At 40.0% G+C, this 12059-nt stretch overlaps 1 protein-coding gene across 3 annotated transcripts in view; it reads left to right on the top strand.

The window, feature by feature from the left end:
- LOC116945297 (pleckstrin homology domain-containing family M member 1-like) overlaps positions 1-7673 on the top strand; it is a 70712-nt gene extending 63039 nt beyond the window's left edge. For 2 of the 3 annotated variants that reach the window (XM_032959715.2, XM_032959721.2), the window contains exon 12: positions 2065-7673. In XM_032959715.2, coding sequence (XP_032815606.2) covers positions 2065-2233 — 169 coding nt within the window. In that variant the 3' untranslated portion in view covers positions 2234-7673. The remainder of the gene's footprint in view (positions 1-2064) is intronic. The other variant, XR_004403229.2, reaches the window with a different exon arrangement.
- Positions 7674-12059: the final 4386 nt, after the last annotated feature.

Raw genomic sequence — 12059 nt, 5'->3', positions numbered from 1 at the left:
TAAGGCTACACGGGGGATCTTTGTCTTTGTGTGTATGTGTGTATATATATCAGGAGCATTAGTATAGTGGTTCATCCACTGCTGCCCTATGATCCCAGCCATGCAGTTTTTATTCCCAGCTGTGCACATTAATGACAAGTGTTATCTGATCTAGACCTCCCTCTCACTGACTTAATGTTAACTCATGGGTTAGTGTGGTGTGTTAATGTCAGACAAAGGTGTCCGAGCATGCATGGTGCTCTTCCCCAAAGCTAAGAGGGAAATCTTTGTCCTTTTGTGTTAGCGCACGAGTCCTAAATGTTAACTTGGTGAGTTTATGCCAGTGCCTCGCATGTATGCTTGTACGTGGCTATTTTGCAAGTGTTGGCTAAGGTGACATACCTACACGCAGGGCAGTATGTATGCACACACACAAATGGGTGTGTGTGTGTGCACTTGTCACACTAGCATTAGGAATGTCGGTAAATCTGTCATCGGAAGGTGCTGGCCTCTTTAAAAACTCTTAATCGTGACAACGGCTGTGCTAAGTTTCAAAAGTTGACAGCACCCGAGTGCTAAGATTAACACTTAGCAAACTTGGTGAAATTAACTGCAATGGGGATTGATTGTGTATATTTTTTTCAGCAACACTAAAGTGTATCTGTTGACTTTCAGCAATCCCATCAAGCATTTAATAAAGAAAAGTTTGCAATGGTGAAGTGGGTTGTATAGCCGAAGCATTCAGTGCAAGTGCTACTGAGCCAGTTTGCACACAGTTGGAAGTTCAGCTCCTACTTCAGCAACTTTGGGGAATTACTGAAGCCCTACATAACAATTTGTAAAAGTAGGCCAATGTATTTTTTGATTTAAAGCTTTTGTGACTGCAGGGATTCATATTATTGGTTCTTTCGGTAAAGTCACGTAGAAGGGAAACAATAAAAGAATACAAATATAAAACAATAAAATTCTCACGACGTTTCGACTGCAACACAAGCAATCATCATCAGGTGTGAAAACCACAGCAAGAATATTTGAAAAAAGTGGCGTTTTTTTAACGTTAGCACCACGGAGAGCGATTTGGCAGTTATTCAGATGGACGAGTCCATCTATGTTCAGAAAAAAGGAGGGGGGAGACGAAAATACCGAAAGAACCAAGAATATAGGCCAATGTATGTTGTAACTTTTCCTTTGTACCTATGAACAAGCAGTGATTCAATATTTTAAGCAACATACCTTTTTTATAAATACATTCTTTTTATTTTCCCTTGCATGGAAGTTTTGGATACTATTCCCACATAAGGACTCATCAGTATGCCCATACCCAGATGCAGACTGTCACTGAGAACCATGATATAATGGTAATTAAATGGTTAGAGTTTAGATTTCCCAGTAAATATTGTCTGCCATTTTATTTTATATATGCAGTTATCTGCACTTAAGTGCTTTCTGCATAACTGCACCGTCAATTAAAATTGCATGTTTTTTTGTATCAATTTCCTACCATTTACATGCAATGTTAAATGCATGTTCATGTGCACAGATATAGATCACTGATTTGCATATTAAACAAGACCAGTTGTTTGCTAGGCAAATGTTACCTGCAAATAACTCAACTGATATTACTCATAAACACATTGCACGCCTCCTGAGAAAACTTGGCAGAACCCTCCTGAAAATGAGTCTTGAGACTCGGTGAGGCTGTCCTGAGTTAACTCACGCAAATACTCTAAATCATAAAAATGTGTGCAAATTAAAAAAAGAATACTCGTCTCCATCCTCAACTGGGGCATCTCTGTTAGTAGCCACAAGTCAGCAGTGAAAATTCCACATGCTTCTAGCAATGGTGGAGGTTACTTTTGAGGATGACGACTGCTGACTTCCCCCCCAAAGTTGTACTAATCTCCTCCAGGGATTTCAGCTTGAGACGCTTCCATTGCAATTCGAGCGCTTCAACCGCAGCACTACCCCAGGCCAGATGGCTGAAAATAAAAGGCCTTGTTGCCACCGCCGCAGTGATGCGTTTCTCCCTGCACGTGGTGTGGTCAATATTAGCAAGAGGGACGCTGAGAGAATGTGTTTTTGCAGGTGCGAGCGATGCCAAGCCGTTTTCCACAAAGCCTGCAAGGGCAGCACGGTGGCCTGCCCCAAGTGCATGAGACGGGAGCTGAGGACCATGCAGAGATACTGCAGACCCGAGGAGCACACGGGCCCTTCACAAGCCATACCTGAATTCCCGTACTCAAGCAGCCCCTGACGACAATTTTTTGAATGGTAAAAGGAAGGTGGGGGGGGGGGGGGAGGTTGGGAAGATGACACTTGTTAATGGAGCTACCGCCAGATTTGCGGTGCCGTGTGGTGTACAGACTGCCCGGCGTTCAGGTGGGACGCTGGTAGGCATTGCTACGCCTTGAGACTTCCAAGTTCGCACTAGCTGCATCGACTTCACGTGTCTGTGTACCTTTCATAGACCACCAATGTATGAGGGCTGAGATGTGACCAGGAGGCCTTCTTTCACTACAGCACCCAAGGCGAAATCTGCACTGGATGGATACTTCCTGAAACCACTGCCTACAATTATATCTTACACTGTTCCTGACATTGAGCATTTTAGACGTGGTATTTATGGGAGCTGTTGGTGACTTAAAGGGGGATTTCGGACATCCCTTGTCTTTGAGTTTCTGACAAATGGCATGGCTGTTCTCTCCGAGATGATGAAAGTCAAAAAGAGTCAGGCCCACAAGCAACAGCCACTGTGTAGAGAAATTTCTTATCAGAAACTCATAGTTGATGCATAAAACCATATTTTCCTTAACTTTTTTTTGTTCTGTGTTCTTTGAAAAAAATAATCATCCATAGGTGTGGTATTATTGATAATTTGAAACATTGGAAGGTTAGTGAGTGATGTAGGAAGCTTTAGAATTTGTAATTAAAATATTTTGGAAAAAATCATTCAAGCCAGTGATTTACATATTTACTATTCCTAAATAATGTATTTTATGACAAATTCAAAGTCAAGTTAAATGATCTCCATGTTCAAATGAACAATAGACAATGCTCAACTCCTTGTGCAGCCCTGAGCCAATGGATACCATTCTACAATCCTCTATTCAACACATCTGTTGACTTCTCAAAAAAGTTGTAACTATTTTATCAACACTTGAGGGATGATGGGATGTATTGATCCCTAGCCAGGATTGAACCGACAACTTTCCAATTGTGACTCAATCGCTCTTAGCAATACGAATATCCAGCCAGATCCCTTATGTGATCAAATCACATATACTGTCATAATGGATAATATTGTGGATTATACTAGGTACATGCAGTCAAAAACACAAATTGCTCTTGCTGAGTGTTCGGTGACACTCATCGCCAGTAGCAGTTCTGAGCCACAGATGGAAATTCCACATTCTTGTGGCCATTCTCTCCATAGGACATCCACTTGTGTTTTGCCACCGAGTGAATCCGCTTTATTAAGAATGACCGGTGATGGCAATAGGTCGAATCAATGCTGGCCAAGGTTTAAACTCAAAACTTTGTGACAAATTGCCCCAATCATGTGGAAAGCATATATACTGGAAAAAGTTAAAATATAACTGACTATTTCTATGGCAAAACACAGATGTGGATGTGTACACATCCTTAGTTTGCTTGTGTTACACCAAATTCATAATTTGTATTGATTAACTGAAAAAATAATTTTACAAAAACTAACTAATATTATGAAGGTTTTCATTCAGTGCAATGTGCTCCCAGTATCTTGAAGACTGGCCATTTTTTCCCTTTTCAAGCTAGTTGTATATGCCGTTTCTGAATGCACAGGACACCTGCATTGCATAGACAGATGCACATGATGAACGAATCATAAACAATCACTACAAAAGAGTGCTTCACAGCATCAAAGGTGGTACACACTTGTGGCGTCAAAGACACTACTAGGGCATTGTGTAGAGGTGTGAGCATTGTCTATGCCATAAAGTTACTTTTTAGTCAAATTAAATGTGTTCATTTTTATTAATTTTTTTCAAGTAAAGGGCTAAATGCTTTTCTACTCAACAAACCATGCGGTAGTGCTCATCTGCAATGGCAGCCTCGAGCCATTGGCCTAACTCAACATTTATTATGGGGGCCGATTTTTCCATAGAAGGACCTTTGTTGCTTTCCATCAGAGTGGTACTAATTGTATTGACTGCAGAGGGGTGATTGACGAATTAAACTCCATCTGGAATTTGAACGCAAATCTTTCCTACTGTTAAATTAGTTATCTGACCACTGCTCCACCCAAATGAGTTTACTCATGTGACTTATTAGATGTTCATCATGTGACTGTTTGGTACGGCAAGGAACATTGAGACCTGTTAAGCCTGAATGCTTCTCTTGGTAGGCAACGTTAAAGAAATAGCGGGCTGGGTGGCACAATGGTTAGAGTCCATGCTCACAATTGTAAGATTTAAATTTTTATTTAAAGCTTTCGTGACTGCAGGGATTCCTATTCTTGGTTCTTTCGGTGAAGTCACGTAGAAGGGAAACAATAAAATAATAAAAATATAAAACAATAAAATTAGCACGACGTTTCGACTGCAACACAAGCAATCATCATCATCAGGTGTGAAAACCACGTGACTTTACCGAAAGAACCAAGAATATAATTGTAAGATTACTTATTCGAATTATGGTTATGAGTCAGCCCAGCACTTTATCCCTCCATGGTCGATAAAATGAGTATCTCTTTGTTTGAAGGCAATGGTGGTGGTGGTTTCCATATGGAGCCATTCTGGCCTCCACCATAGGCATGAGGAATTTATACCAGTGGATCATTGGTGCAAACAAGCAGATGTGCACTGCCACTTGGCATTTGAAGTAGAATACCAATTTTCCATGACTTTTTGTGTAAAATAAAAACAAGTGAATTGTAAAATCACAATTGAGTGACGTAAAATATAGGATTCCATTGCAGGTGGCAAAAAAATGCCATTTTTAATAATAGTAATGTGCCCTGTTGATACATAATGTACACCCGTGGAGTGAAATTTACATGCTATGCAAATCTGTAAAAGTGAATTTTCCAAAGCCACAAGCTCAGAGAGATGATGCTGTCAATAATGTGAAAACTGAGATGCAAGGAAAAATACAGACATACATACCAAGTTATGGTACTGTTATGTAGTTTTAAATAGAGGAGCAACACATTTGATTCTAGTAATACAACTCACAAATGTTTCTGGGGGTGGGGGGGGGTGTAAACAATACACGTGTGTATGTTTAAGATTTGTGTAGATGTATCTGTGGGCGGTGGTAAGGGGTGAGGGTATTGAGTGTGTGTGATACATCCAGAGGCTGTTAAGCGCCTAGATCAATGGCTCAGTCAAAATTCGAATTTAAAATGTCAGTGTTTCCTTGCTTAAAGGAGCACTGCGAATACATTCATCTCTGTTGGCAACCCTGTTTCCATAGTGGAAATTCCACATACCCATGACAGGGGTCATTCTATCCATAGGGTGATCACTGTTGACATACCAAGTGCTCTCTTACTAATTCCAGGTAATCTCCGGTTTGAGATTTAGGTTATTACAGTGGAATACAGTGGACCTATTATTGTAAATGTAACTTTGCACAGAATTTCCCAGGTGTTTGTAGTAGAAATCAATCCTTAGAAAACTGGCCCGGTGGGAAATGCATACGTTCCCACTATCTAAGGGTAAGGTGTCTGATTGGGGAAATGGTAAATACCTTCCACTCATGTCTTTCAAAATGAATGTTCACTAAGTTCACAGATCAAGGTAATGGTTCAACCCCAGGAATTTTAAGCTCATATCAGCCAGTGGGTGCAGGCACTGGCAGAGCCATATTCTATTGCTGCTGTTGCGAGGTGAAGGCCATTTCTGGTCATTGTGTTTACGTTCTTGTGATGACTCTCTGACGTACAGGTCAGAGGTCATCACAGATGTCGAGTAATCTTTTAGGGTATTTTTGTTTACACGATTCTGCAAAAGGATGCGTGAAAAGATTCAAAGTTTATTGCACAGTGATGTACAATTTGCACAGACGTTTAACATGTTATATCTATAAGGCGGGTCTCGTATGCAATGGCGGAGCCAGGATTTTCAGTTCGGGGGTGGGGGGGAGGGCAACCCCTCCAGCAATGAAAAATGATAGCGGAGTTGTTAGTCAGTAAAGACTTGTCCCTTGCTTTTTATTCGACGCGTGAACGTCGATGGCGTAGCCATCGATCGAGGGTCGAATTCGAATCGTGTGTGATCGGCATCGCGCTCGCTGAAGGTGTTGATGCCTTCAGGGAAGTCGTGGACTGTATACGCAACTGCGCACAATTCTGAGTCACTTATAACTGCTTTGCCGTTACTTATCGCCAATTATGGACACAGACTATTGTCCTATCATCTCATGGAGTCCCTGGCACATAATAATATGCTACACAGTGGCAGTGGGGGTCGCAAAATGCCGATTTATTACTAATAAACCCCAATGATCCGATCGAAATCAGGGATTTCGATCGGATCATTGGGGGGAGGGGGGACACGTGCCCCCCCCCCCCCCCCGGCTCCGCCAGTGCTCGTATGAATAGTTACAACAAAAATGCAAGGAAATTTAATTAACTCCAGATTCGACACAGTGTTGTGTCAAACATACTTAATTGTGCTGGTGTTATTAGGCCAGCATAATTAACAACATTTGTGCTTTAGTGTTGTAATGTATATTCGTTAACCATACTAAAAGGAATTTACGTGGCTTCATTAACGAAGGGAAACAGTTAATCCTGATCATTGCCACTGCACTTCACCGTTGCTTCCTTTTCCATGATCTCACAGCTGTTGAACAATCAAAACCTGACATCCAAGGTCTCCTCAAAGTATCCCAACAACTGACTTTAGGTCTTTACATTGGCGACACACTCCTCGGTGCCATTCTAATGACGGTGTAACTTTCCCTCCTATCCTGCACACGTCCCTCTTCTTGCAACCTCTCCCTAATTTTATCTAGAATACATTTAGGCAGGATTTGATTCCAAACTTATTGACATTATTGGTTTTATTTAGACTATGAAACATCTGCCAGGTTATTGCAGTACACCTCCTGTCCTCTCTTCTTAAATGATCCATGTTACGTTATTACCGAGATTACAAAGTTCTCAACTACCTCCGTGTTTGTTACTAACACTTTGTTGTAGGCCGTCAGCTTAGACTGATTAATATTGGGTCAATAAAGTGCCAACCAAATGTTTGATCCTCATACAAATGTCGTCAATTGAATTTCCTTGTAGGTTCGCTGTACTTAATGCCTTAATGTACAGTATTGCATGTGTGTTAATATATTGTTCATGGGAAACGTCCTTTGAACTGTTTGTATTATAGCAATGTCAATTTATAATTTGAACTTTATTCATGATGTTGCTGCATGTATTGTTTCCCTAATTGTGTTTTCTTTGTATATGGTGTAAAATAATAACCTGCCAAAGTTTTCAAACTGCTTTTCTCTTTATTAATGTGCAAATTCGCCATACAATACTGAAATTATGAAGTGTGCAAGTGTTGTTCTCAAATCGAGTTACTTGTTCATTGTATTGTATTTATAATAGGGAAATGCATGCACACTATTGCGCACAATCATAAGTGAACAAATTGATGGGACAAAAATTGTCTGGTATAATGAAAATAAAACCGATTGGTAAGACTGGATGCTTGTCTCTTTGTGAGATCATGGTAGTCACACAATTAAAGATGATGCATTTAGATATGGCCATGTGACTCAGTGCCTGGTGGATGTTTGAAACAGAAGCAACACAACTGATATTCTAATTTTTATCGTGATTTTCAGCTGCTCATGAATAAACCAAGTTCAGTCTTCAATGACTACACAAAAAAACAATATTAAATTTGGAATTTCACTTTATTGCATCTTTCTCTAATGGACTATTTGGCAAATAGGCACAGAAAAAAACCATTGACTTGACTGGACATATGAAGAGTGCTATCAAGGGACGGAAATAAGACAACCCCTTGAAAGATATTGGACTCCTGACAAGGCAGGTTTCTATTGCTCGACTGAGCATTGCTGACCAGAGGAAACTGGAATAACAAGATAACACTAAAAAAATGACATGTGAAAAATCCAGCAACCTACTTTTATTACCATATTCTGACTACCCTGTAGCCAGAGGTCACCAGATTAGAGGTTGAAACAACAGTAAAGCAGATGAAAGCAGGTAAGGCAATGGAAATGTGTCATTGCTAAAATGCTGAAAGTGGCCATTGCATGTCGGAGGAATTGCACAAGGTAACACTGCTTGGAATAGAGAATAGCTGCCACAACTGAAGGCAGTCATGCCACTACATAAAACATAAGATGAGTTCAGTAACTGGGGATAAGTCTATTGAGCATTCCAGGTAAGGTATTTACCAGAATGTTGCTCTATAATCAGAAAACATTCCAGGGAAAATCTGTTTGTATTTAGATCAGGGAGGGGCTGTAGTTTTCACGTCTTTATAATAAAGGCAGTTAATAGATGGGTCATTCATCCAGAGATTGGGGAGGACCTTTCAGCGTCACCGTCTCCATGTTTTTCCTTTGGTCCTCTGTGCTTTAGTACTGTAGAACCAGGCCACATACATTTTTTCAATTAAATTCTGTCAGTCAGAATGACCATTTAAACATTGAGGGGGGATCAATGATCTGATTTAACGACAGTGTTTGGGGGGCACTTTCACACTGGAATATTGCAAAAAACTAGTAGAGCTATTATCCTGAAATTTTTGCCATTATTTACCAATATCTATACATATTCTTGGTTCTTTCGGTAAAGTCACGTAGAAGGGAAACAATAAAATAATAAAAAAATAAAAATCTCAGATTTGTATTATATATTTTTATTATTTCTCTCTGAGATTTTTATTGTTTTATATTTTTATTATTTTATTGTTTCCCTTCTACGTGACTTTACCAAAAGAACCAAGAATATGAATCCCTGCAGTCACGAAAGCTTTAAATATAAATATGTATACAATACGTAAAAGAATGAGAAGACGTTTAGTGAGTCCACAAAAATTGCCTCGATCATATTTTGTACATTTGTGAGTAAAACAAGGCTGATTACAATAATATTTCTTGCCCAAGTTCCTTCAATTTACTTTAGAATTATATTATCACATTTTAGCAACATTCACCGATACAAATTAACGCGACAGTCTTGGAGAAATAAATATTGGGGACAGCAAATGTTTGGGTCACGTGCCAATGGACACAACTTTGACAATCAGAATGAGCATGTGGCGATAATGGGAAACTGGTAGAATTCAGGACAAACGTCCTTAAAAGATATGATGTGAAACTCTCAACTAGTTTGCCCAATGGTTGTAGAGAAGGTGAAGAGAATGCATCGAAGGCTCTTCATTCCAAATGAACAGACACTTCATTGAAACAGGAATCATAGCATCACACTCGCAAATGCAGTTTTTATACAATCGTAGACTACGACCAGGACCTGGAAGCAGAGAGCATATCCTTGGTTATAACCCTGGCTCACTTCCTCCATCAGGCTTCTGGTGTCCTTTCTCTGCCAATCCACACATGACTATCAACAGATCACGTAGGCCTTTAATTCCCCTATCCATGTGCGAGTACTGAGACTAGCCAAACGAGTAGGCCTCATTCCCATCTGCATCCTCTGTATAATTTAACCTTTAAAATATGGTCACACAACCAACTGAAATTAACCTCTAAAACGCATATTTCTAGAAATATGACTAAATTATTCAACTGAAAAAAAAACAGGCATCAAAGGGTGACACTCGGAGACGCAGCCTCCATACACTCCACGACCAGAACCTGGAAGCAAGCACGCAGTCACTGCTGCCTTCTCTTGCCAGAAGTTGCATTGCCAGTAGATGGTGGCATCAATGGCATTGGCCATGATAACACCTTGATCTTAATAGCCCAAAAAATATAAACTATTTATAGTGCATTGTAAACGAGCCTTGAGTGATTTAAAAACTTGAGATGTATTTAAAAAGGAGTTTATATGCCTATCTCCTGGCTTTTGGAACACTGATTAGAACACCTACATGTACTTGGAATGCGAGTTAAAATCCTAATGAGTGGTCCAAATTAACTTTTTATCTATCTGATTAATAAAGTGACAAGGGTTTGGCTCATCGGCAAAAAATAATCAGCCAAAATAAGTTCCAGCCCAATGTTGCTTTACACGCGTGCATGTGTGGTCAAGTGTTAAAGGTAAAACGTTAAGGTGCAGCTCTGTAATGTCTGGCTAAACGTCACTGCTAGCAGAAGAGCCTCCACTAAAGGGAGCTCGAGAGCCCCCCTCCAGCCATCCCCTCAACAGGGAATTTTGGCCTACTTCTCCATACCGACCCGACATCATGGAAGAGATGAACATTGCTACACTTAACCCAGCCACACCAGACGACCTAAGCTACAGGGTGATTTCAACAAACTACAGCATCAGCTAGTTGCTCTTAAACTAGTCCTGAATACCTCCAAAACCAAGGTGCTATGCTTCTCACCAGGACTAAAGCAGGAAGTTATTTTTCCCCAATTACGTTCCTTAAATAATTATCAAATAGAGCAAGTCAAGATCTATAAGTATCTTGGGGTCATCCTGGATTCAAAACTGAATTTTGAACATCACATTGATTATATTGGTAAAAAGACAAAAATAAAAATTGGTTTTCTGTATCGACACAAGCACTGCTTCCCCCCAATGTTCCGTTTGGAATTGATAAAAGCTACCATACTGCCTCTACTTGACTACTGTGGCATCGTGTATAAATCAGCCCCAAGTACTGTACTGATGACGCTTGATTCCATCTATCAATCGGCCTTAAGATTTACATTGAACTGCCCATATAGGACTCACCACTGTGATCTCTACATTGGGTCAAACTTAACATCTCTTAATGTTCGACGGCTTGTGCACTAGATCTTATTTATTCACGATGTACTTACAAAAAAATCCGCAGACTACATACTGCATCTCCTCTCTGTTTCAAAGAACAAATTTGACCTCAGGTCTTCGCTCATTTACTAGCTTCACATTCCCTATTGTCGTACAAAAACTGGAGGAAGGGCCTTTGCTATTGATGCCCCCAGGGTCTGGAATGCTATTGCCAATAAACTGCAACTTGAATCGCTACCAATGAGATTTTTTCTCAAAACTGCTCTAGAGGAGTTGTACACCCCTAGCTGCCACTGCTATTCATTGGCGTAAAATAAAATAAAATGTTTCGCTCCGGATGACGCTGCAAAGTATTATCTGTATTTTGATTTAGCGTGCTGATCTTATGATGCTTCTGTTGTTGTGGAGGAACTCATGCAGCCAGCTATGGCTCTAGGATTTGGTGTTACATGTTATTTATGTAGTTTATTGTAAAAATTAGGTCACAGTCCCTATGATCACTGTTACGTTGCAATTATGACTTTATTTTTTCGTGATTTTGAAAAGTTTTTTGGTTTAGACATGTTTGTTTTGTTGTAGTACGAAGTTAGACTGATGGCCTTAATCTAAGTTTTCTTGTGGTTGTTGTTTGACTTGCATCCCACTAGGATTTTTTGCACACAGCGTTGGTGTACGGTGCTTTTTTCAGGAATATTTAGCTGTTTTTTTCATGGATTTTCTGTTTGCACAGTCACATAGTCACTTTAAGATGTTTTCTTGTTCGTGTTTTTTTTTTTGTGGTTGCACCCGATTCAAGAGCTGAATGGCTCACAGGGCATTACCAAAATAAATGAACTGAACTAAATTAACTGAACTGAATCTGAGATCGATACAATTTGGACCAGTTCATGGGAAGTCAAATGTGGTTATCTCATGGCCACTGCCGAGGGAATGTAGAATTCTCACCAATGGTTGAGGGCTTCTCGTGGAGGAGAGCACTGACGTGTGGCTCATCAGAGCTGGGAAACAATTCAACTTTGATTTATATTGTGTATCAGCTTGAGGTGATGTCATGGTGTTCAAAACGGTATATAGAAAATGTCACAATGGTGGAACTATTGAGGCTGTTGATGTTGCACATAGCCATTCCCTTGGCCTGTAAAGTGTATCATGA

This window comes from Petromyzon marinus, chromosome 2, assembly GCF_048934315.1.
Source record: "Petromyzon marinus isolate PM22_M1 ecotype Great Lakes invasive population chromosome 2, UKy_Petmar_22M1.pri1.0, whole genome shotgun sequence".
NCBI lineage: Eukaryota > Metazoa > Chordata > Hyperoartia > Petromyzontiformes > Petromyzontidae > Petromyzon > Petromyzon marinus.
The sequence above is the reverse complement of the archived record's forward strand: the minus strand, read 5'-3'. Positions and strand labels throughout refer to the sequence as shown.